General features: G+C 45.8%; 1 protein-coding gene across 8 annotated transcripts in view; it reads right to left on the reverse strand.

The window, feature by feature from the left end:
- The window catches only part of frmd4a (FERM domain containing 4A), a 395,474-nt gene that overhangs the window by 60,955 nt on the left and 308,005 nt on the right, over nucleotides 1-26,514 (reverse strand). For 7 of the 8 annotated variants that reach the window (XM_078235965.1, XM_078235964.1, XM_078235961.1 and 4 more), the window contains 3 exons: nucleotides 25,366-25,442; nucleotides 24,770-24,908; nucleotides 22,125-22,266 (listed from right to left, as the gene is read on the reverse strand). In XM_078235965.1, coding sequence (XP_078092091.1) covers nucleotides 22,125-22,266; nucleotides 24,770-24,908; nucleotides 25,366-25,442 — 358 coding nt within the window. Of the gene's footprint in view, nucleotides 1-22,124; nucleotides 22,267-24,769; nucleotides 24,909-25,365; nucleotides 25,443-25,548; nucleotides 25,571-26,514 lie in introns of those variants that run through there. The other variant, XM_078235969.1, reaches the window with a different exon arrangement.

Below are 26,514 nucleotides of genomic sequence, written 5' to 3' on the forward strand. Positions count from 1 at the left end.
TGAGCAGCTGTGGTGAAAAGAGGAGGTACTTAAGGTTTACTGGATTGTATCAATAATGAACTGTTTTATCTGCTTTGGTGCTGTCAATCAGAACAGTTCAAAGTGCGAGGCAGCACTTGTGGCTCATCCAGGCTAAAAAAGGGAATCTCCCGAGTGAAACTGACATCTCCTGTCAGTCAGAGGACTTCAAAGGGGTCTGCTCACACCTTGGACTTCTGAGAGAGAGCAAGAACAATCCCTTCTTGAGAATGGAGTACTGCAGTGATCTTGATGGCTTCCAAATGCCCAGGATTATGGATGGAAAAGTGACCATGCCACTTCGAAGGTTTCACAGCACACAGACAAGAATGAAGATTTTTAATAAAAAGCTGCCTGAGATCACCATCCTAAGAATGACCTCCACTTGTCCCATGGGGCAGTCCAGTCATGAGACCCCCACTCCAGGGGACAGTCCCAATGTCAACCCCTTCCCTCCAGCTTGAGCCCGCCTGACCCACAGGTACCTTGGGGGACCCTCCCTCTGCAGCCTGGCAGCGGCAGGAGCATAATGGGAGGCCAGAACAGCCGGTCTCAAACCCGTTCACAACACAGAAATCCTATTGAATTGGTATTCATCAGATTCCCGCCTGCTCTGGGCAGGAAACTCGCTGGGCAAGGAGATTCCCAACTGGTTTGAAACCCGGTGAGAATCCCGTCTTTGCCCTAACGCCTGATTGAGCGCGCCATTGCGATTCCCACCAGGGGCTGGCGACCCCGGAGAATCCCTCACTCCCTGGGTCTTTCTATTGGAGTTAAAATAGCAAGATATTCTTTCATACGAGGGTGTCATAAAAATTCAAGCTGTCCCGATGTGATAATGCAGTCAAGTTTAACACTTCACGCTGCAGTGTGAAAGTGAAGATATGGACAGAGGGAGTGTAAAAGAGAGAAGAGATTGGTTTGTGAGTGGAAAGAAAATAAAACCAGTCACTTTATCAAGCAATAAGCAAATCTCCTAACTGTGCCCTGTGACTGTTATTAGTTAACTCTGGAGAGTGGGAAGCACAGAAGCATCTTTCTGCTCGTCCCACCACCAGCCTCATCTCCACATAAACTGCTTTCGCTTCAGGGAGGCCCAATATTCCCATTTCAGGTCAACTCTCAATTCAAATTTCAAACCTCACTGGGAAATGTCACATAAAGGACCACTGGGAGAGGAAAGAATGACTTGCATTTCTATAGCACCTTTCAAGGTGTCACAGTGGGTTAGCACCGCTGCCTCACAGCGCCAGGGACCCGGGTTCGATTCCCGGCTTGGGTCACTGTCTGTGCGGAGTCTGCACGTTCTCCCCGTGTCTGCGTGGGTTTCGTCCGGGTGCTCCGGTTTCCTCCCACAGTCCAAGAGACGTGCTGGTTAGGGTGCATTGGCCGTGCTGAATTCTCCCTCACTGTACCCGAACAGGCGCCGGAGTGTGGCCACTGGGGAATTCTCACATTGCAGTGTGAATGTAAGCCTACTTGTGACGAATACATAAATAAACTTTAAGACCACAGGATGGCCCAAAGCGCTGTACAGATAATGAAACACGCTTCAAGTGCAGTTGCAGTTGATTGAAACGCAGCAGCCAATTTGTGCACAGCAAGCTCCCACAACAAGCCGGGCAAGATTAACCAATCTGTTTTGGTGGTGTTGGTGGATAAATATTGGCCAAGTTACAATGTGGAGAACTCCCTTGTTCATTTTGAAATAATGCCGAGGGGCTGCAAGGTGTACTCAACAGGGCAGAGGGGGCATCAGTTGGACCTTCGAGTTCAGTCTGAACATTCAGCACTCCCTCAGTACCGCCCTCGAGTGTCAGACGGGATTTTAGTGTCAAATCCGAGAGTGGGAATTGAACCCATAGCTTTCTGGCTTGAAGGAAAGTACAAGAGTTGCGGGTTAGGTTGATTGGCCATGCTAAAAATTGCCCTTAGTGTCCTGAGATGCGTAGGTTAGAGGGATTAGTGGGTAAATATGTTGGGATATGGGGGTAGGGCCTGGGTGGGATTGTGGTCGGTGCAGACTCGATGGGCCGAATGGCCTCTTTCTGTACTGTAGGGTTTCTATGATTCTATGAAGAGTTACTGGAAAGGAGAACTAGTGAGATGAAATATATCAATTTTTATTGGAACACTGCTTTTTATTCAGCTATAATCTGATGCATAAATTACAGAAGGCCCTTGAGAGAAGGAAACTGCTTGCGCGGAAACAATTCCAGCTCTGACACTCACCAACTGAAGGAAGTGAGTTCAGGTAACCAGAGCAAACAACTGAGGCACGAACTTATGACCTTCCCGTTTGGAGACAAGGACTCACTCAACTGTCTGAACTACCTGCCTCCCGGTTATGTTAGATTAGCTGGTAATGAAAAACAGATTGTTAACAATAACAGTTTGGGCTATCTGAGATTACATAACGCTATCAGGATGCCGGCGTATTGTGACAATCCACAGACTAAAACAAATATCTGTAATTCTACCGTATTCGGTACCGAAAATCTACTGAGGAAATCTACTAATAAGTGGCAGCAATTTGGAATTACTCCTGAACTACGCTCCAGATTATTTTTCATAATATTTGTTTATTGTAAAAAAAGATTAGAAGAAAGCCTCTCTGGATGTTGGACCAACGTTCACAAATTTTGTGGGGGAGATAATATTAAATGAGGAAAAAGTAAATGGTTGCATATTGATCAGTGCTGTGGGACCCATCATTAATCACAAACAGGGTAAAGGTTCCTGTCAGGTGCTTTTTTATTCACTCGTGGGACATGAGCGTCGCTGGCTGGCCAGCATTTATTGCCCATCCCTAGTTGCCCTTGAGAAGGTGGTGGTGAGCTGCCTTCTTGAATCACGATGTGGAGATGCCGGCGTTGGACTGGGGTAAACACAGTAAGAAGTTTAACAACACCAGGTTAAAGTCCAACAGGTTTATTTGGTAGCAAAAGCCACACAAGCTTTCGAGGCTCTAAGCCCCTTCTTCAGGTGAGTGGGAATTCTGTTCACAAACAGAACTTATAAAGACACAGACTCAATTTACATGAATAATGGTTGGAATGCGAATACTTACAACTAATCCAGTCTTTAAGAAACAAAACAATGGGAGTGGAGAGAGCATCAAGACAGGCTAAAAAGATGTGTACTGTCTCCAGACAAGACAGCCAGTGAAACTCTGCAGGTCCACGCAACTGTGGGGGTTACAGATAGTGTGACATGAACCCAATATCCCGGTTGAGGCCGTCCTTGTGTGTGCGGAACTTGGCTATCAGTTTCTGCTCAGCGACTCTGCGCTGTCGTGTGTTGCGAAGGCCGCCTTGGAGAACACTTACCCGAATATCAGAGGCCGAATGCCCGTGACCGGTCACGAGCGGTCACGGGCATTCGGCCTCTGATATTCGGGTAAGCGTTCTCCAAGGCGGCCTTCGCAACACACGACAGCGCAGAGTCGCTGAGCAGAAACTGATAGCCAAGTTCCGCACACACAAGGACGGCCTCAACCGGGATATTGGGTTCATGTCACACTATCTGTAACCCCCACAGTTGCGTGGACCTGCAGAGTTTCACTGGCTGTCTTGTCTGGAGACAATACACATCTTTTTAGCCTGTCTTGATGCTCTCTCCACTCCCATTGTTTTGTTTCTTAAAGACTGGATTAGTTGTAAGTATTCACATTCCAACCATTATTCATGTAAATTGAGTCTGTGTCTTTATAAGTTCTGTTTGTGAACAGAATTCCCACTCACCTGAAGAAGGGGCTTAGAGCCTCGAAAGCTTGTGTGGCTTTTGCTACCAAATAAACCTGTTGGACTTTAACCTGGTGTTGTTAAACTTCTTACTGTTCTTGAATCACTGCAGTCCATGTTCTGTGGGTTGACCCACAATGCTGTTAGGGAGGGAATTCCAGGATTTTGACCCAGCGACTGCGAAGCAACAGCCGATATATATTCTCATGTTAGAGGGGACATAGTAATTGTTCATTATTGGTTTCACGCGCAGGGACTTGGTTTCTTGGTTTTCCTTCACCAATAACATAGAAACATAGAAAATAGGAGCTGGATGAGGCCATTCGGCCCTTCGAGCCTGCTCTGCCATTCATCCTGATCATGCTTTTTAAAAAGCATTTCGACAGCTACATGGGTAAGATGGGTATTGAGGGATATGGGCCAAACATTGACAACTGGGACTAGCTTAGTGGTTTAAAAAAGGCAGCATGGACAAGTTGGGCCGAAGGGCCTGTTTCCATGCTGTAAACCTCTATGACTCTATGGCTGATCATCCAACTCAATCACCTGATTCCACCTTCCCCCCATATCCTTTAATCCCCTTCGCCCCGAGTGCTATATCTAACTGCTTCTTGAAAACATACAGGCCAGAACTCTACCATCTGACCCGCCCAGAATCGGAGCAGGCGAGGGTCCAACAGTGTTCAAGCGAGGCCATAAAATCCCGCCCACAATGTTTTGGCCTCAACTGCTTTCTGTTGTAGCCAATTCCAGAGACTGACGGCTCTCTGGGTGAAGAAACTTCTCCGCTCAGTCGTAAACCATCGAAGGTGGCTAGGACACACCTGGTACTGAATGTGGATGCAAATGGCCCCCACACCATATTGAACCCTCAGGCCAGGTTTATGCCTGTTAACCAAGTGTGGCACAATCGGAATACAAGGCCAAAGTATCCTTCAAACTACCCTGAGAAGCCCCATGAGGATCCTAAACTGCCTGAAAAACAGAATGGCGTCACTGCTGATCACCAATGCTCTTTTACTCCTTTCCATCTCGGTAATTTCTGACGGATAATTATTTTAAAGATCCCCCAAAATGTTAATGAGATCTCCAAAAACACATAGAAACATAGAAGATAGGAGCAGGAGGAGGTCTTTTGGCCCTTTGAGCTTGCTCTGCCATTCATCATGATCATGGCTGATCGTCCAACTCAAGAGCCTAATCCTGCTTTCTCCCCATAACCTTTGATCCCATTTGCCCCAAGTGCAATATCCAGCTGCCTCTTGAATACATTCAATGTTTTGGCATCAACTACTTCCTGTGGTAATGAATTCCACAGGCTCACCACTCTTTGGGTAAAGAAATGTCTCCTCACCTCCATCCTAAATGATCTACCCTGAATCCTCAGACTGTGAGCCCTGGTTCTGGACTCCCCCACCATCGGGAATATCTTCCCTGCATCTACCCTGTCTAACAGAAATTCTAAAATTCCTGTTAGAATTTTCTAGTCTCTATGAGATCCCCCCTTATTCGTCTGAATTCCAACGAAAACAATCCTAACCTAGTCAATCTTTCCTCATACATCAGTCCTGCCATCCCCGGAATCAGCCTGGTAAACCTTCACTGCACTCCCTCGAGAGCATAGAACATAGAACAGTACAGCACAGTACAGGCCCTTCGGCCCTTGATGTTGTGCCGAGCTTTGTCCGAAACCAAGATCAAGCTATCCCACTCCCTATCATTCGGGTGTGCTCCATGTGCCTATCCAATAACCGCTTGAAAGTTCCTAAAGTGTCCGACTCCACTATCACAGCAGGCAGTCCATTCCACACCCCAATCACTCTCTGAGTAAAGAACCTACCTCGGACATCCCTCCTATATCTCACACCATGAACCTTATAGTTATGCCTCCTAGTAACAGCTACATCCACCCGAGGTAATAGTCTCTGAACGTCCACTCTATCTATCCCTCTCATCATCTTATAAACCTCTACTAAGTTGCCTCTCATCCTCCTCCGCTCTAAAGAGAAAAGCCTTAGCTCCCTCAACCTTTCCTCGTAAGACCTACCCTCCAAATCAGGTAGCATCCTGGTAAATCTCCTTTGCACTCTTTCCAATGCTTCCACGTCCTTCTTATAGTGAGGTGACCAGAACTGCACACAATATTCCAAATGTGGTCTCACCAAGATCCTGTACAGTTGCAGCATAACCCCACGGCTCTTAAACTCCATCCCCCTGTTAATAAAAGCTAACACACTATAGGCCTTCTTCACGGCTCTATCCACTTGAGTGGCAACCTTCAGAGATCTGTGGATATGAACCCCAAGATCTCTCTGCTCCTCCACATTCCTCAGAACCCTACCTTTGACCCTGTAATCCGCATTCAAATTTGTCCTACCAAAATGAATCACCTCGCACTTATCAGGGTTAAACTCCATCTGCCATTTTTAGCCCCAGCTCTGCATCCTTTCAATGTCTCTTTACAGCCTACAACAGCCCTCCACCTCATCCACTACTCCACCAATCTTGGTGTCATCAGCAAATTTACTGACCCACCCTTCAGCCCGTTCCTCCAAGTCATTGATAAAAATCACAAATAGCAGAGGACCCAGCACTGATCCCTGTGGCACACCGCTGGTAACTGGTCTCCAGTCTGAAAATTTTCCATCTACCACCACTCGCTGTCTTCTATGCGGCACGGTAGCACAGTGGTTAGCACTGCTGCTTCACAGTTCCAGGGTCCCGGGTTCAATTCCCGGCTCGGGTCACTGTCTGTGTGGAGTTTGCACATTCTCCCCGTGTCTGCGTGGGTTTCCTCCGGGTGCTCCGGTTTCCTCCCACAGTCCAAAAATGTGCGGGTTAGGTTGATTGGCCAGGTTAAAAATTGCCCCTTAGAGTCCTGGGATGCGTAGGTTAGAGGGATTAGCGGGTAAATATGTGGGGGTAGGGCCTGGTTGGGATTGTGGTCGGTGCAGACTCGATGGGCCGAATGGCCTCCTTCTGCACTGTAGGGATTCTATGATTCTATGGATTCTATGAGATAGCCAGTTGCTTATCCAATCTGCCAAATTTCCCTCTATCCCACACATCCTTACTTTCTTCATGAGCCGACCATGGGGAACCTTATCAAACGCCTTATCAAAAGCAAGAACATCCTTCCTCAGAAAAGGAGACCAAAACTGCACACAATACTCTCGGTGTGGTCTCACCAAGGCCCTGTATAATTGCAACAACACATCCCTGCTCCTGCACTGATTACCTCTCGCAATGAAGGCCAACATGCCATTTGCCTTCTTTACCGCCTGCTGCACCTGCATGCTTACCTTCAGCGACTGGTGCACAAAGGCATACAGGTCCCGCTGCATACTCCACACTCCCAATCAGGTAGTAATCTGCCCTCTTATTTTTGCTTCCAAACTGAATAACCTCACGTTTATCCAAATTATACTGCATCTGCCATTGATTTACCCACTCACCCAACCTGTCCAGATCATGCTGAAAGATCTCTGCATCCTCGTCACAGTTCACCCTCCCACCTAACGTGGTATCATCTGCAAACTTTGAGATGTTGCATTTTGTTCCCTCATCCAAATCATTAATATATATTGTGAATAGCTGGGGTTCCAGCACCGAACCCATCAATGATGCACAACATTACATCCTTCCCACTTGATTTAATTTTATTTATTCATAGAGTCATAGAGATTTACAGCATGTAAACAGGCCCTTCGGCCCAACTTGTCCATGCCGCCTTTTTTTTTTAAACCCCTAAGCTAATCCCAATTGCCCTCATTTGGCCCATATCCCTCTATACCCATCTTACCCATGTAACTTTCTAAACGCTTTTTAAAAGACAAAATTGTACCCGCTTCTACTACTACCTCTGGCAGCTTGTTCCAGACACTCACCACCCTCTGTGTGAAAAAATTGCCCCCCTGGACACTTTTGTATCTCTCCCCTCTCACCTTAAACCTAGGCCCTCGAGATTTAGACTCACCTACCTTTGGGAAAAGATATTGACGATCTGGCTGATCTATGCCCCTCATTATTTTATAGACCTCTATAAGGTCACCCCTCAGCCTTCTACGCTCCAGAGAAAAAAGTCCCAGTCTATCCAGCCTCTCCTTATAACTCAAACTATCAAGTCCCGGTAGCATCCTAGTAAATCTTTTCTGCACTCTTTCTCGTTTAATAATATCCTTTCTATAATTCTGGAGTTGAGAGGGTTGGTTTATGAGGAGAGACTGAGTAGACTGGGGCTATACTCATTGGAATTCAGAAGAATGAGGGGAGATCTTATAGAAACATATAAGATTATGAAGGGAATAGATCAGATAGAAGCACAGCGGTTGTTTCCACTGGCAGGTGAAATTAGAACTAGGGGGCATAGCCTCAAAATAAGGGGAAACAGATTTAGGACTGAGTTGAGGGGGAACTTCTTCACACAAAGGGTTGTGAATCTGTGGAATTCCGTGCCCAGTGAAGCAGTTGAGGCTACCTCATTGAATGTTTTTAAGGCAAGGATAGATAAATTTTTGAATAGGAAAGGAATTAAGGGTTATGGTGAGCGGGCGGGTAAGTGGAGCTGAGTCCACAAAAAGATCATCCATGATCTTATTGAATGGCGGAGCAGGCTCGAGAGGCCAGATGGCCTACTCCTGCTCTTTTTTTTAGTTCTTACGTTCTTATGTTCTAATAGGGTGACCAGAATTGCACACAGTATTCCAAGTGTGGCCTTCCCAATGTCTTGTACAACTTCAACAAGACATTCCAACTCCTGTATTCAATGTTCTGACCAATGAAACCAAGCATGCCGAATGCCTTCTTCACCACTCTGTCCACCTGTGACTCCACTTTCAAGGAGCTATGAACATGTACCCCTAGATCTCTTTGTTCTGTAACTCTCCCCAACGCCCTACCATTAACTGAGTAAGTCCTGCCCTGGTTCAATCTACCAAAATGCATCACCTTGCATTTATCTAAATTAAACTCCATCTGCCATTCATCAGCCCACTGGCCCAATTGATCAAGATCCTGTTGCAATCGGAGATAATTTTCTTCACTATCCACTACGCCACCAATCGTGATGTCATCTGCAAACTTACTAACCATGCCTCCTATATTCTCATCCAAATCATTAATATAAATGACAAATAACAGTGGGCCCAGCACTGATCCCTGAGGCACACCGCTGGTCACAGGCCTCCAGTTTGAAAAACAACCCTCTACAACCACCCTCTGGCTTCTGTCAAGAAGCCAATTTTGTATCCATTTAGATACCTCATCCTGGATCCCATGAGATTTAACCTTATGCAACAACCTACCATGCGGTACCTTGTCAAAGGCCTTGCTGAAGTCCATGTAGAGAACATCAACTGCACTGCCCTCATCTACCTTCTTGGTTATTGTTGTCACATGTATTAGTATACAGTGAAAGGTATTGTTTCTTGTGCGCTATACAGACAAAGCATACCATTCATAAAGTACATAAATTCAAGGTCTCTCCTTTCTCAAGAGGCTAAGGAAATTCAGCATGTCTGCTACGACTCTCACCAATTTTGGCAGATGCACCATAGAAAGGATAATTTCCGGATGTATCACAGCTTGGTACGGCTGCTGCTCTGCCCAAGAATGCAATTTGCAGTGGAAAAACCCCCCAAAGTAATCTGAGTATTCCATGCTAGAAACATGGAATTGAACAGTTCCCTGTGGACAGTGCATTGTGTACATGGGTTTGAGGCAGCTTATGAAGCTGCCCTCTGAATTACCCTCACAAGCCGCTCAATTGTTTGAGCTAACAGAACACAGCGTGCTTAGAAAACCCTGACACCTGTGTTCAGCCTATCCACTGTCCTTCATCCCCTCGTATTTGCGTGTGCTACCCGCATCCGGTGCAAACCAACGCTATTGTGTTCAAATACAATCTCAAAGTCCAGAACAATCAGCTTGAAAACAGAAACAATTTCTTCAAAAATAAATCATCCCTCCTCCTTTTTAATAGTGCAGTTCCTGATCTTTATCAGTTCATTCAATGACCAGGATACTCCTGGATTTGGAACAAAAATATTTTAACAATGTTCTGGCAGCGAGAACAGCCTTCATTCTCCTCTCCAAAGACAGACGCACACAGTTACTACAGACACATGGGACCTGCGCACATCTATACTCACAGGCTTGCTATTGTCTGTCTAAGCTAAGCTCCAATGATTCATCCTGCATAGGGTCGACTCTTCCTTCCCCCAGACATTTTAGAGTAAAGCCTTTGTTGGATCTGAAAATGGGACTTGGCCATGCGTGACTCATGCTGGGGCTTTTCTGACCGTCCTTGGGGAACCGCTTTTTAGGTTGGTCCAAATTCACGGAGACATCACATTATTAAAATTCTTGCACACAATAAATCTCAAGCTCAGGAAATGTTACAGGCCTGAGGGAGACCATTTGGCCCATTTTGTCTGTGCTGGCTCTTTATTGAGCCCAACTCGTCCCACTCTTTCCCGACAGTCCGGTGTTAAGCTGCCAGATCAGAAACAAAATGAAGCCAAAATAGATCCCAACAATTGTGCTGTGCTGGCAGAAATGTGAGGAAAGAATGTTTCACTCCAGGAGTAATCCCACTGACAAAATAGGGATTTTAAAAAAAACGAAACAAGCTTTATTCAGAACACAGTTTAAGTGGAACTCTAACAAAATGAAACAGTTTAACTCTTAACCTTTGAACAATCTTTAAACATGAAAAGAAATACCCTCTTAACTTCCAACTCATCACTATTCAGTTCTAATGAAGCAATATTTCTCTTATAAACTTAAACCCCACTTCAAAATATAGTCAGCAAATCCCAATATACTTGCTTTGAATTGGGCAACTGTCTTGGAGATTTCAGAGAGGTCTTTCCAGACAGAGAGAGCCTCCAGGCTTCTGCCTTTAGCCAGCTCCGGTCAGCAACTGCCCTCCTTAAAATGAAAATGAAACTGCTTTTTCTGCTGCAAGTCTAGCTCCTCCCATTTCTAGCATCATATGGCTGTCTCTGTATACCTAACTCACCTTATTACTTTAATCAAAAAACACCCCATTAAGCCTTCTGCTAAATAAACACTTACATGGCTAAAATGAATAATTATCCTGCTTTCCAGCATCTGCGGGTTTCCTACCAAACAAGCCGACTGCTTGTAACAACACACTGCCTCTTAAAGCAGTTCCCGTCAAACATACAATATCACACTTGCAAGTTTTCCCCTCCAAGTATTTATCCACGTCCTCTTAGTTATTCCTCACTCACCTTTCACCAACCTTTCAGGCACCTTGTTTCCAGATCAAAACAGCTCACTATGTAAAAAAATGTCGCCTTTGGTTCTTTTGCCAATCACCATTAATCTCTCTCCCGTCACCAAATCTTCTGCAACTGAAACAGTTTCTCCTTATCTACTGTATTAAAGCCCCATCACGGTGTTGGATACCTCAATCAGATCTCCCATCTCAGGGTCGCAATTGGCAGTGGGGCAGGAAGTTCGGCCGCAATCCTTCCCACTCTGGACTTCATCGGGGGAAGAGACAGAAATGTTGATGGGATCCCTAACCATCACCCTCCCATCCAATTGAATGCCCCCATCACCAAACCTCTCCCATGAGGGAGGGCATTAAGTTCCGCCCGTTAGCTCCACGGATCTCCAAAGATGCTGCCAGATTTCCAACTTTTTCTGTTTTTATTTTAGTCCACATCCTCTCTCTGAGCAGGATGCCTAATCCCATGTTCTTTCCCTGTGTCTTTCTATCTCTCTTTATCCTCCGTTCCATCGACCACCTATCTAAATGTTAATCAGTTGTCTATTTCAGTCGCAAATTCCAGTCGTGAGTCCACAGTCTCTAAAACAGTTTTGTCAACTCTCCGTTTCACAACTCTGAGTTTTAAGATGTAAAAAATAAAGCTCAGGTGAACCAGCATCAGCTGTTCTGGCCATGCCCCTGATTGCCACAGCTACCTGCAATTCACTTTAAATATGAATATGTATAATATAGTGTCTGCCACTTTGTCTGCAGGAAATGTACACACGAGACTCCGGCCAAAGGGTAACAAAGATGATTTTAAAAATGCAAGTAGTAATGATTGGATCTGAAAATGATAGGTGATTGGGAAAAATGAGGGAGTTAAGGGATTTAAGGAGTCTGCAGTATATAATATGCAGTGTCCCTGGGGAAACTCCTTCAGGGGAGTGACCCTACCACCCAGACCAGTTGTGTGAACCTACATGTGAGATCCAGCTCCACATTATGTGACGCATTTCAATGACCTCTGAACTGCCCTAACAAGCAATTCAATTGTAAAACAATTGCCTCAAGAAGGCGGACCCACCACAACCTCTCGATGACAACCAGAGACAGACAATCCCTGGAACAAAATACAGAACAACATTTTGTCGACCATTACAAGACAAACCTGCATATATCAAAGCATGGCAGCTGGATAAGCTTTGCTGTGCTTTAATGCACAGCTTAAGTGTTTAGTAAAAAAAAATCACAGAGTGACAATGCATAAGAAATAGAAGCAGGAGTAGGCCATCTGGCCCCTCAAGCCTGCTCCGCCATTCAATAAGATCATGGCTGATCTTTTTGTGGACTCAGCTCCACTTACCCGCCCACTCACCATAACCCTTAATTCCCTTATTGGCTAAAAACCTATCTATCTGTGACTTAAACACATTTACTGAGGTAGCCTCTACCGCTTCATTGGGCAGAGAATTCCAAAGATTCACGACCCTCTAGGAGAAAAAGTTCCTCCTCAACTCTGTTCTAAATTGACTCCCCCGTATTTTGAGGCTATGCCCCCTAGTTCTTGTTTCCATTGTAAGTGGAAACAATCTCGATGTTTCTACCCTGTCTAGCCCCTTCATTATCTGATATGTCTCTATAAGATCTCCCCTCAACCTTCTAAACTCCAAAGAGGCCATTCAGCCTCTTGAGTCCATCCTGGCTCTCTGGAAAACAATCTAGCCTGTCCCCCGCTCTTGCCCCGAGCCTTGCTAGTTTATTCCCAATAAATACTTGTTCAATTTCCTTTTGAAATCATTGGTCATCTTCGCTTCCACCTTCCTCGCGGGCAGTGAGTTTCTGCTCATTACAATTCACTGTGTAAAAAAGGTCACTGTACAGCCTCACTGTGTCTCTTGCCCAAAGCTTTAAATCTGTGCCCTCTCTTCCTTGTACCATTAGTTATAGGGAACATTGTTTTCTTTTTCTACCTGATCTCAGCCCATCATATCCTTGCACACCCCTGTCCAACCTCTCCTCAATCTCCTGTGTTCCAAGGAGAACAACCCCAGCTTCTCGAAACTCATCTTGTCACTAAAATCCCTCAGTCCTCCAACCATTCTGGTAAATCTCCCCCACACCCCCTCATGAGCCCTCACATCCTTCCTAAAGCGCGGTGACCAGAACTGGTCGCAATACTCTAGTTGTGGCCTAACCAGAGCTTCATAAAGTTTCCACGTAACTTCCCTGCTTTTGTAATCAATGGCTTTATTCACAAAGCCCAAGCTCTCTATAAGCTTTGCGAGCAACTCTCTCAATATGTCCTGTCCCATTCACAGACCAATGCATTTGAACCCCAGGTCTCTCAGTCCCTGGAACTTTTTAGGAGTGTGCCGTTATGTCTACATTGCTTCTCCCTATCCCTTTGGCCAAATTGCCTACTTCGCACTTCCCTATATTAAACTCTCTCTGCCAGTCATCTGTCCATTCTGCTAGTCTATCTGTGCATTATTGCAATTGCTTGGCATCATCCTCACAGCCTGCCACACCTCCGAGTTTGGTAACAGTGGCGGATTTAGAAATTTTACTCGGCATGGATAAATCAGTAAGTACAATTTCACACATTCCATGCTTCTTATCACCAGGTTTATCTAAACGGACTGTAATCATTTCACCAACAAAATATTGAACAAAATGCATTGAGGCAAGTTGCAATTTCCGAGAGGTTATAATTGCCCTGAGGTTTTAATTTCTGATCCTGGGCCTCTGGACAGCAGTGTCTCCAATTTCCACTGAAGAATTGTAATTAGATCTAACACAAGGTCACATCTTTGGAACATAATGAAAAGCAAGTGCACAAGGTAACCATAATGTGGCTTTATCTATCAGAGGAGACCGCTAACATGGCAAATCAAGTTTTCCAGTTAAAAAATGCTCTGTGTGAGAAGCCGCTCGCTCGCTCGCTGCAGTCGGGACAATTAAATCCGCGTGACTTTCACATCAGTCACGGAACAAATGGGAAAAGGATGTATTCAACAGCTGAAGTCAGTTGGAGCAGGCGTGGGTGATCTTAGCGTCTGCTGTGAGCACAGCTCAGCTCAGAACCATCCTGTTTATTGGTCTAAACAGCTTTGGCCAAGTGGGCAACATATTCCAAAGCGGCAAAAGAAAGTTTGTTCCAGCTTTCAGCAACTCACTTCTAATCATTCTGGAAACTGACAGTAACCGATCCTGGGTGTATTCCGTTATATCAACTAATCTTCCAAATCACTCTTCACTCTCCCCGACAATTAACCTCTGAGTTTCATGTTACCATTGCATTGCAGATTGGTAACATGAAGAAAAAAGTTTCCTTGGAACTATTTTGAAGTTATGTCAGTTGTACTTATGTTGCAACAGGTTCAAATGCCAATTGCTGTGTCCATCTCCTTAAGTCAATCTTCTAAAGTTTACTTCTGGGCGGCATGGTGGCACGGTGGTACAGTGGTCAGCACTGCTGCCTCACAGCCCCAGGCACCTGAGTTCAATTCCCAGCCTGGGTCACTGTCTGTGCAGACTCTGCACGTTCTCCCTGTGTCTGTGTGGGCTTCCTTCGGGCGCTCTGGTTTCCTCCACAGTCCAAAAGACGTGCTGGTTAGGTGCAATGGCTATGCTAAATTCTCCCTCAGTGTACCTGATCAGGTGCCAGACTGTGGCGACGAAGGGATTTTTATAGTAACTTCATTGCAGTGTTAATGTAAGCCTACTTGTGACACTCATAAAGGAACTTCGAGTTTCGAAGGTCAGGCTTAGGCACCAGTTCTAAGTTGAAACATGAATTTTTAAAATGAGTTTCACCTTTTTTTTCCTAGTCTTGCCTTCTAAAGAACGGATAATTAATCAGCAAACGGTCTCTCCAAGAGAGGAATACACAAAAACAATTTTGTAAAGATTTGTCTTTAACCAATGTCAAAAGTAAGTGTTGATGATTACTTTCCTTCTCAGAGTGTAGTGTCAGCCTCCCATCCATTAACTCTGTCTACACTTCCCGCTGCCTCGGCAAAGCAGCCAGCATAATTAAGGACCCCACGCACCCTGGACATTCTTTCTTCCACCTTCTTCCGTCGGGAAAAAAGATACAAAAGTCTGAAGTCATGTACCAACCGACCCAAGAACAGCTTCTTCACTGCTGCTGTCAGACTTTTGAATGGACCTACCTTGCAGTAAGTTGATCTTTCTCTACACCCGAGCTATGACTGTAACACTACATTCTGCACCCTCTCCTTTCCTTCTCTATGAACGGTCTGCTTTGTATGTATAGCGCGCAAGAAACAATACTTTTCGCTGTATGTTAATAAATGTGACAATAATAAATCAAATTAAATCAAAATAGTGTTGAAAAGGATTTGGGCAGAGTGATAAAGGAATAATTTAAGGAATAAAGGAATAATAAGGGTAAAGGAATAATTAAAGGAATAATTTGATTAGGGATAGTCAACACGGTTTTGTGACGGGTAGGTCGTACCTCACAAACCTTACTGAGTTCTTTGAGAAGGTGACCAAAGAGGTGGATGAGGGTAAAGCAGTTGATGTGGTGTATATGGATTTCAGTAAAGCGTTTGATAAGGTTCCCCACGGTAAGCTATTGCAGAGGATACGGAGGCATGGGATTGAGGGTGATTGAGCGGTTTGGATTAGGAATTGGCTAGCTGTAAGAAGACAGAGGGTGGTAGTTGATGGGAAATGTTCATCCTGGAGATCAGTTACTAGTGGTGTACCGCAAGGATCTGTTTTGGGGCCACTGCTGTTTGTCATTTTTATAAATGACCTGGATGAGGGCATAGAAGGATGGGTTAGTAAATTTGCGGATGACACTAAAGTCGGTGGAGTTGTGGACAGTGTGGATGGTTGTTGCAGGTTACAGAGGGACATAGATAAGCTGCAGAGCTGGGCTGAGAGGTGGCAAATGGAGTTCAATGCGGAAAAGTGTGAGGTGATTCACTTTGGAAGGAGTAACAGGATTACAGAGTACTGGGCTAATGGTAAGATACTTAGTAGTGTGGATGAACAGAGAGATCTCGGTGTCCATGGGCATAGATCCCTGAAAGTTGGCACCCAGGGTGATAGGGTTGTTCAGAAGGCATACGGAGTGTTAGCTTTTATTGGTGGTGGGATTGAGTTTCGGAGCCAGGAGGTCATGTTGCAGCTGTACAAAACTGTGGTGCGGCCGCACTTGGAGTATTGCGTACAGTTCTGGTCGCTGTATTATAGGAAAGATGTAGAAGCATTGGAAAGGGTGCAGAGGAGATTTACTAGGATGTTGCCTGGTATGGTGGGAAGGTCTTATGAGGAAAGGCTGAGGGACTTGAGGTTGTTTGCGTTAGAGAGAAGAAGGTTAAGAGGTGACTTAATAGAGGTATACAAGATGATTAGAGGATTAGATAGGGTGGATAGTGAGAGCCTTTTTCCTCGGATGGTGATAGCTAGCACGAGGGGACATAGCTTTAAATTGAGGGGTGATAGATATAGGACAGATGTCAGAGGTAGGTTCTTCACTCGGAGAGTAGTAAGGGCGTGGAATGTCCTGCCTGCAGCAGTAGTGGACTCGCCAACATTAAGGGCATTTGAATGGTCATTGGATAAACATATGGATGATATTGGAATTGTGTCGGTTAGATGGGCTTTAGATTGGTTTCACTGGTCGGCGCAACATCGAGGGCCGAAGGACCTGTACTGCGCTGTAATGTTCTATGTGATGGGTAACACGCTGTGGGCTTGAGAATGGCGGCAGGAAGTTCAGCTGAAATTACAAAACAACTTCACTTTTAAAAATAAAGGGGAAGTGGTGGCGTAGTGGTATTGTCACTGGATTAGTAATCCTGAGACCTTGGGTGATGTTCTGGGACCCAGGTTCAAATCCCACCACAGCAGATGGTGAAATTTGAATTCAATAAAAAATCTGGAATTCATGGATGACCATGAAGCCATTGTCGATTGTCGGAAAAATCCATCTGGTTCACTCATGTCCTTTCGGGAAGGAAATCTGCTGTCCTTACCCAGTCTGGCCTACATGTGACTCCAGAGCCACAGCAATGTGGCTGACTCTTAATTGCCCTCAGGGATGGGCAATAAATGCTTCAATGAATAAAAAAAACAAAGCACTTGTCCCGATTCCTACATTTCCTTCACCCTGTGGGATATTTACTCATTGGTGGTTCTTTGCTGAGAGCAGCGTTAATAGCAGCATCAACACCATCATTACGGAGAATTTAAGTACGGTGCAATCCACAGGATCTACCATTTTTCCACTGTCAATTGCAGCTCAATTCCACTCATTTTAGGAGGCCTCATTGCCAACTCACTTTCCTCAGCTAAACTAAGAGAAATTGAAAGAGAAATCTACATTGACTGTGATTTGGTAAGAGTTCTACGAAAAGTACTCAGAAATGTGAAGACTCAAACTTTAATGACGGATATCTGTTTCACTTGCAATTTTGATCAGATATGATTCATTTGATTTGATTTGATTTATTATTGTCACATGTATTTACAGTGAAAAGTATTGTTTCTTGCGCGCTATACAGACAAAGCATATCGTTCATCGAGAAGGAAATGAGAGTGCAGAATGTAGTGTTACAGTCATAGCTAGGGTGTAGAGAAAGATCAACTTAATGCAAGATAAGTCCATTCAAAAGTCTGACAGCAGCAGGGAAGAAGCTGTTCTTGAGTCGGCTGGTACGTGACCTCAGACTTTTGTATCTTTTTCCCGAAGGAAGAAGGTGGAAGAGAGAATGCCCGGGGTGCATGGGGTCCTTAATTATGTTGGCTGCTTTGCCGAGGCAGCGGGAAGTGTAGACAGAGTCAATGGATCGGAGGCTGGTTTGCGTGATGGATTGGGCTACATTCATGACCTTTTGTAGTTCCTTGCGGCCTTGGGCAGAGCAGGAGCCATACCAACCTATGATGCAATCAGAAAGACTGCTTTCTATGGTGCATCTGTAAAAGGTAGTGAGAGTCGTAGCTGACATGCCAAATTTCCTTAGTCTTCTGAGAAAATAGAGGTGTTGGTGGGCTTTCTTAACTATAGTGTTGGCACGGGGGGGACCAGGACAGGTTGTTGGTGATCCGGACACCTAAAAACTTGAAGCTCTCGACCCTTTCTACTTCATCCCCGTTGATGTAGACAGGGGCATGTTCTCCTTGACGCTTCCTGAAGTCGATGACAATCTCCATCTAAACCTTGCCTGAATCCTGGAGGAAGTGTTTTAGCCTTTCCGGGGCAATGGGACAGCGAGATGGACTCTCAATAAGGGCAGTTGAGGCTGAGGTGATTCATACCTTTGATAAATATCCAGTTGGGAATAGAATTGGTTGTCAAAGGAATCTTGCCCGTGTTGTGAATATGATGCAATGGCATCGGGGCAACTGCACAACATCCCAAGTGGATATTGCCCCCGTAACCATCCAGGGCCGGTAACATTGGACAGTCTAGGCAGGTAGAACTTTCAGACTAACATTCTCCAAGGTACACTTAAGGGGAATCTCGATAGACACATGATGGGGAAAGGAAGAGGAGGCGCTGTGAATTAATCTGAAAGACTTGCATTTATTGAAGATCTTCCATAACCTCGGGATAGCAAGACGTTTACAGCCAGTGAGGAACTTTTGAAATGTAGTCACTTTGCAATGTAAGAAACACATCAGCCAATTTACGCACAGCAAGATTCCAGAAACAGCACCGTGATGAGTAACAGATAATCTGTTTTTACTGATGTTAATAACTGATGTTGTGGGATGGAAATTATAGAATCCCTACAGTGCAGAAGGAGGCCATTCGGCCCATCGAGGCTGCACCAACAACAATCCCACCCTGGCCCCACCCTCACACATTTATCCTACTAATCCCCCCAACATCCCCCTAACACTAAGCAGCAATTTAGTATGACCAATCAACCCAACCTGCACATCGTTGGAGTGTGAGAGCAAACCGGATCACCCGGAGGAAACCCACGCAGACACGGGGAGAACGTGCAAACTCCACACAGTGACCCAAGCCGGGAATCGAACCCAGGTCCCTGGCACTGTGAGTGCTAACCACTGTGCTACCGTGCCGCCCATAAATGAAGCTTAAACATCAGCATAAATGAGTCGCTGTAAATTCCACTTCACGTACAAGTTTCTATAAACTGTGTCAGGTGATACCAGTTTTTTGGAAGGATTAAGTTATCAGGTGCGGTGAGTTTTAAAGATCCCCTCCAGCGGGTTTTAAGATTTCCGACCACACGCCCCTCATACAGCAGCTTGTTCATCAAGTTAATTTGTTCTCATCAGAATACGTGATGGCAACAGCTGTCCTTTAGCGCCTTTGGGCAGCAACGTGAAGAACATCAGCTGTTTCCGGCCTGCTGGGCTTCCCCAAGTCCAGCTACATCGAAATCAGAAAGTGGGTAACCTGGATACTGCCAAAAGGATCTCCAGTTGCAGGTTGGGGTTTCCATGCTATGGTGCTATGGTTCATGCAGGTTCTCCCAGTCTCCCAATGGAACCTTGGTGGATAGCTCCTGAGAAAACAGTGTCCAATGGCTAACATTGTTCACTTTTTGCTTTTTCCCCAGGATTTTTGTTGATCTTCCAAGGAAGTGAGAGATGGAAAGAACTGCAAAGGAACTCTACCTGCTGTACCGCCTGGAATGTACTGGGATCTAATTCCACACTGACCATACAGGCCCTGGGATTGTACACAACAATATCTGAGGCGATTATGTCTCCTGATTGTCTCTCTCTCTCCTGATTCTTGCTGGGTGGGAAGTCCGTGATTGAGATCAGGAACCGGAACAGTGTCAGTTCCAGGCTCAGTGAGGACAGGACTCTACCCCCTACTGCTGCCTGCTTCAAACCCACTAACCCGCTGTGAAGCAGGGATCAAACTCAGGGGGGCAAATGTTCCCGCTCCGCCCGCCATGGGAATCGAAGCGGGTGAGGGGTGGACCATGGAAAGGTTCGTTGACCTCGGTTGGGACTTTAGTTTCGGCTTGAAAATCCCACCCAGTATCTTCTTCAAAGGGAGAAGATTTCCTCTGTGTGACCTGCAGAATGAATCTATAAAAATATTCTCTGTAGTAAGGTTTTGGATTGTAAGAAAAAGAATGTGCATTTATATAACATTCCCCCGCCATCTCAGAACGTCTCACACTGCTTCACAGCCAATGAAGTACGTATGAAGTGTAGTCATAGGTGTACACAGATTTGGTCTCCTTATTTGAGGAAAGATGTAGTGGCATTGGAGGCAGTTCAGAGGAGGTTCACCAGATTGATTCCAGAGATGACGGGTTTGTCGTATGAAGAGAGATTGAACAGTTTAGGCCGATACTCTCTGGAATTTAGAAGAATGAGGGGAGATCAAATTGAGGTATACAAGATGATAAAAGGTATGGATAAAGTAGACATGGAGCGGATGCTTCCTCTTGTGGGGCATTCTAGGACGAGAGGTCATAGTCTTAGGATAAGGGGTAGCAAATTTAAAACAGAGTTGAGGAGAAACTACTTCTCCCAAAGGGTTGTGAATCTGTGGAATTCACTGCCCCAAAGTGCGGTGGATGCTGGGACAGTGAGTAAATTTAAGGAGGAGTGAGACAGATTTTTAATTGGTAATGGGTTGAAGGGCTATGGGGAGAAGGCAGGAAAATGGGGATGAGGAGACTATCAGCCGTGATTGAATGGCGGAGTGGACTCGATGGGCTGAATGGCCGAATTCTGCTCCTATATCATATGAACTTATGAAGTGGTGTTGCAGCCAATTAGTGCACAGCAAGCTCCCATAAACAGCAATGAAATATAAGGCCAGGCAACTTGTTTCATTGCTGTTGGCTGAACGATAAACATTGGCCAGGACACTGGGGAGATCGCACTCTACTCTTCTTCAAACAGTGATATGGGATTGTTTGCATTCAGCCGAGAGAGGAGATGGAGCCTTGCTTTCAGGTTTCACACAAAAGACAGCACCTCCAACAGCACAGCACCCCCTCGAGTATCAGCTTGGATTACACACTCAAGTTCGTCAACTGGGATATGAACTCACAACCTTGCGATTTATAAATGAGGGTTCCGCCAAGGGACTTATGGTTGATACCCACATATAATGCTAAAACACTGAATGTATTCAGGAAGCGGCTGGATATAGCACTTGGGGTGAATGGGAACAAAGGTATTGGGAGAAAACAGGATTAGGCTATTGAGTTGGACGATCAGCCATGATCGTAATGAATGGCGGAGCAGGCTCGAAGGGCCGAATGGTCTCCTCCTGGTCCTATCTTTGATGTTTTCTATGTATGTAACACAGAGAATTCTCAGACCAAAGAAGAAAAAACACACAATGTTTAGTTCGATAAACTATAAATATTAAAGCCAAGAATAAAGTTTTAAAAACGCACAGTTGCAACACTGCAACTTTAATCATTGTAATCGCAATTAATTTAAACTTTGCTCAACATGTTGGAGAAACAGTAACACAATTTGAGGCAAGGATGGAATAAGTCAAAGACTCTGAGATTGAATAGAATACTGCAGATGCTGCAAATCTGAACTCAAGGCACAAAATTCTCAAAATATTCGGCTGGTCAGACAGCATCTGTGCATCAAGAAACAGAGTTAAACAATGATCTTTCCTCACTTAATCTCTCCTGTTATCCACCTGATCACAGCTTCCTTCCTGTTCCCTCCCCCTCCCTCATTGGGGTGGCACGGTGGCACAGTGGTTAGCACTGCTGCCTCACAGTGCTAGGGACCCGGGTTCGATTCCCGGCTTGGGTCTGTGTGGAGTCTGCACATTCTCTCCGTGTCTGCGTGGGTTTCCTCCGGGTGCTCCGGTTTCCTCTCACAGTCTGAAAGACGTGCTGGTTAGGGTGCATTGACCCGAATCGTGGCGACTAGGGGAATTTCACAGTAACTTCATTGCAGTGTTAATGTAAGCCTTACTTGTGACTAATAAATAAACTTCATTTTTTACTTTACTTTTATTTCCGCCTGTTTAAAACCCGCTGGAGCACAGCGTCCCAGTTCTGACGAGAGGTCATTGATCTGAAACGTTAACTCTGTTTCTCCCTTGACTTTAAGGCTCTGACTCTCTCTGGAGAAGCAAAGCCTTTTCAGAATGTACGCCTCACCTGATGACAGCAGGCTGCCACTGCTGCCACTGATGATTTTGCCTTTACTCCCCATGTTGGCCAGTTTGGACATCTTCAGTGTCCCGGTTTCCGTTAAATCGATGGCGATCTCACTCAGACTTCTTGCTGCATGAATTTTCGACTGGCAAAAGCAACAAGAGGAGTAAATAACGGGGTTACACTGCGCCTCCATAACTTCCTTTACAAACTATCTCAATCCACAATCGCAAGTTAAACGACAAGAAGGAACCTACTGATGATGAGAATTACGGTGAAGAGTGAAGCTTTCAAACATTATAACTAGAGACAGAGTCGGGATTGTGCGAAACTCGATCCCACACTGCGTCTCCTTGCTGCCTCAGCCTCAGTCCCACGACAGAGTCTTGAGCACAAAGATTAAAAACTGACACCCGGTGCAGCGCTGAGGGAGTGTTGCGCTGATGGAACTGTCATAGAATCATCGAAAAGTTGCAGCACCGAAGGAGGCCATTCAGCCCATCTTGTCCATTCCAGCCTAAAGACACCAGGGACCCGGGTTTGATTCCTGCCTGAGGTCATTGTCTGTGCGGAGTCTGCATGTTCTCCCCATGTCTACGTGGCTTTCCTCCGGGTGCTCCGGTTTCCTCCCACAATCCAAGAGACGTGCTGGTTAGGTGCACTGGACATGCTAAATTCTCCCTCAGTGTACCCGAACAGGCGCCGGACTGTGGCGACTCGGGGATTTTATCAGTAACTTCATTGCAGTGTTATTGTGAGCCTACTTCTGACACTAATGAAAAAAAAGTGCGCTTTCTAACCCCACCTTCCTGCACCCTGTCCATAGTCCTGTATCTTACAGCACTTAAGATGCAGATCCAGGTACTTTTTAAAAGAGTTTCGGGTCTCTGCCTCCACCACCGACTGAGGCAGTGAATTCCAGACCCCCACCACCCTCTGCATAAAAACATTCTTTCTCGTGTCCCCTCTACACCTCCTGCTGCTTATCCTGAATCTTATCTGATCTTATGGATCAGGTGTTAAGCTGAGATGTTGCCTGTTCTCTCAGGTGCACACAGCACTACTTTGAAGATGAGTAGACGCTTCTCCCTGGTGCCCTGGCCACTATCTATCCCTGAATTAACATGAAAGAAGACTATCTGATCATTATCACATTGATGTGTGTGGGAGCTTGCTGTGTGCAGATTGGCTGCTGTGTTTCCTACATTACAACACTGACCGCACCTCAAAGAAGTACTTTGGAACATCGGGTGGGCGTGAGATGTGCTATAGGAACTACAGGCTTTTGGCATCAGTCTATATTTGTCCTGTTCCCAGCTAGCTATTTGTCAAAGGAATTAATCACCGCAGCCTCATTTCACATTTCCATTATTCCTAGAAAGGATAAAAGCTTCACTGTGCACAGTGAAAGCACCAATGTTAAGCCTCCTCCTCAAGGTTGTTGTCCACTGACTCTGGAGGTGTTCACTTGGGATGAGGACATGATGCCCTATGCACAGTGAGTTTCCTCAGGATCCAGGCAGTTTGCACCATCCGTACGGATAAAGCTGCGGAGTTTAAATCACTGGATCTTAAGCATTCTACGGTCAAAGGACCCCTTTTCAAATGGGTTAACAATCACTGGCCCTTGCATCTAAATTATAATCCTACATCACAGGATTATGGGCAGCACGGTGGCACAGTGGTTAGCACTGCTGCCTCACAGCGCCAGGGACCTGGGTTCAATTCTGGCTATGGGTGACTGTTAGGAGTTTGCACATTCTCCCCGTGCCTGCGTGGGTTTCTTCGGGTGCTCTGGTTTCCTCCCACAGCCCAAAGATGTGCGGGTTAGGTGCATTGGCTATGCTAAATTGCCCCTAAGTGTCCCAGGATGTGTAGGTTAGGCGGATTAGCAGGGGGGTGAGCTTGGGTAAGATGCTCTGTCAGAGAGTAGGTGCAGACTTGATGGGTCGAATGGCCTTCTTTGCACTGCAGGGATTCTATGATCATACTCAAGTAGAGTGGTTTAGCAATGCTTTTCAGAAAACAGGTCATTATTTATAGGTATCAATGAGGTGGCTATGCCTGCTCCTCACTGCAGTCTAAATATCCTCAGCGTAACATCCGTCATCCTCCATGTCTACCTCACAGCAAGACACTCTCCATTCTTACGTCCGTCTTATTTCCTGGACCCACTGAGAAGTTTGTGGACCCCCAGGTGGCTCCCAGCTTGAGAACTGCTCTGGATAACAGCTAACTGAGTAATGAGCAGTACCAAGGATTCTGGCTGACCACCCCCCCTCCTCCCCCCCCCTCCCCCCCCCCCCCCCCCCCAACCCCCCGCCCCCAACCTCGGCAGCGCAGTGACCCAGGCAAATTGTAGAGCCCAAACCACAGCCCAGCTAAGATTAGCCGGGACCAGCCACCGAGCTTGGGAATGTCGGTCAGTTTGGGTTCACTGGGCTGTCCATTCAGATCCCGAGTCAGAGAGATTGCAGGGGAGGTGATGCAAAACTAATAATTTAGTCTGCGCTTCCACATCTTGGGCAAAGTGACATTTATTTATAAACAGCGTTCTCAAGTTTAAAAAAAAACCTCCTGTGGATAACACGTCCAGAGGGCTACAATGCTTCAACTGGGAAATATTTTTTACTCTAATCTGTGCTCACCTTGCTTTGTTTCCGGTCCAGATAGAATTGATGCTGGCTAATGGCCATTGCCCAGATTGACTTAATCAGTGCAGCACTGGCGTACCACGTGTGCACAGCGATCCCACTGTGACCAAATGTTCTCCTGGTTACAGAGGCCCTGGCAACATAAACAGAGAGCGAGGTTGTGGCGCGGTTTTCTCTCCGACCCCAAGGGTGTATAGTGTTACCGTCCAGAGCAGTTTGATCGTTACAATATGAATCCCTTCCCCTTGCTGTGAATGTTAGCAGCATCCCACCCCCACCCCCACTCCCTGCTCCCCCCCCCCCACTGGATCTTTGCCGTCACTCGTTCAAAAAATTCCGATTGAGCCCACGATCTTATTCGGAGCGACCGATGTAAGAAGCTCGGTTACTGCATCTTAAAAATAAACACTGGCTCCAGAACAGCTGCCGGCTTACAACATCTTTACACCAAATGTTAGCAAGTTGTACACAATGTCACAGCAGCAAATGTTTCACGTTTTTGAGGAGCGACCGGCTTCTGTTGCATTCTCGCAGCGAGTACAAAAGCAGGCAGTGTTCAGACTCTGCCACAATAAACAATACTTCTTTACCTGCGAGGGTCATGCACTTCCACAGAAAACTTCTTCTCCCTGAAGTACAGGTTCTCCAGTTGCCTCCATTGGAAAATCTTGTCAAGACAAAAGAATTAAGAATGAAAGACGTCCGTTATTTCTGAACAATTCTCCCCTCAGGTCTCCTGGCACTCACTCACATGTCTGCCCTTTCACACCAACCTCGGCACTTTCTCCCTCTGTGCAGAGAGGAGGAGAATATGACAGGACCACAAACTGCTTTCCAACGCTTTGGGGTGTGTTTTTTCCTGAGGACTTTTTTTTTTCCTTAAGAAAAACAGCTAAAGAGTCCCTTCCGGCAGCGTGCTCTCCCTCTTCATTTTCCACACAATTCCTACAACACCAGTGTTTTCCCTGCAGCTCCGGGCTCCTTGCTAGGGAGCAGTAAGCAAAACCAGCTGTGACTCAGTGCGGGAAAACGGCAGAATATAATTCCTCAGCCTCATGAACTGGCTGGAAGTTAAAAAAAAACGATGGGAAGACATTTAATCACATGCCCCTTGAGGGAACCTTACTTCCTGCACAGTAATCTACACTAACTCCTGACCTGTGCTGTAGCAAGCAGCAAACACAATGCAAGCTTTCAGGGTGGAGTTTCTGCACAGACCCTTACCACCAGCCAGGAATAAAACAAGGTTGATGATAACTCAGTGTAGCAGACTGCTCAGCTCTTTTTCAAAATAAAAGAAAGTTAAAATTCAGCCTGTGCTTCTCTTGAGGTGGTCATTTCCAAGTTTTTGCTTCTCAACTGTTTTCTTATGCTGACTTTTTTGTTAAGTTTCCGGCCATTGTTCAAGGGTACATATGCTAATGAAGGTTTTTTAAGCTCCCATTAGGATTGGGGTGGTGGGGGTTGAAGAATTTCAAACACGCCAGCTGTTTGTGTTGTGAAGAGTTCCAGCTGAGACCACATGGGGCTGTGTCAAAGGCCTGACAGTGCAATGTGTGTGTGTGTGACTGTTGGGCAGTATCACACAGGAGACAAACTCCAGATGCCTGCGATGGGAGCGGGTCTCAACAAATTCTGAATGAGTGCGGCAGAACACCAAGGTCTGCGAGGCAGCTTTTAATGAGACTGGTACTATAGTAAGGGAGCGTGGAAGGCAGAGTCATTCAACCGGCCTATCA

The sequence above is a fragment of the Mustelus asterias genome, chromosome 19 (genome assembly GCF_964213995.1).
Source record: "Mustelus asterias chromosome 19, sMusAst1.hap1.1, whole genome shotgun sequence".
In the NCBI taxonomy this organism is placed as follows: domain Eukaryota; kingdom Metazoa; phylum Chordata; class Chondrichthyes; order Carcharhiniformes; family Triakidae; genus Mustelus; species Mustelus asterias.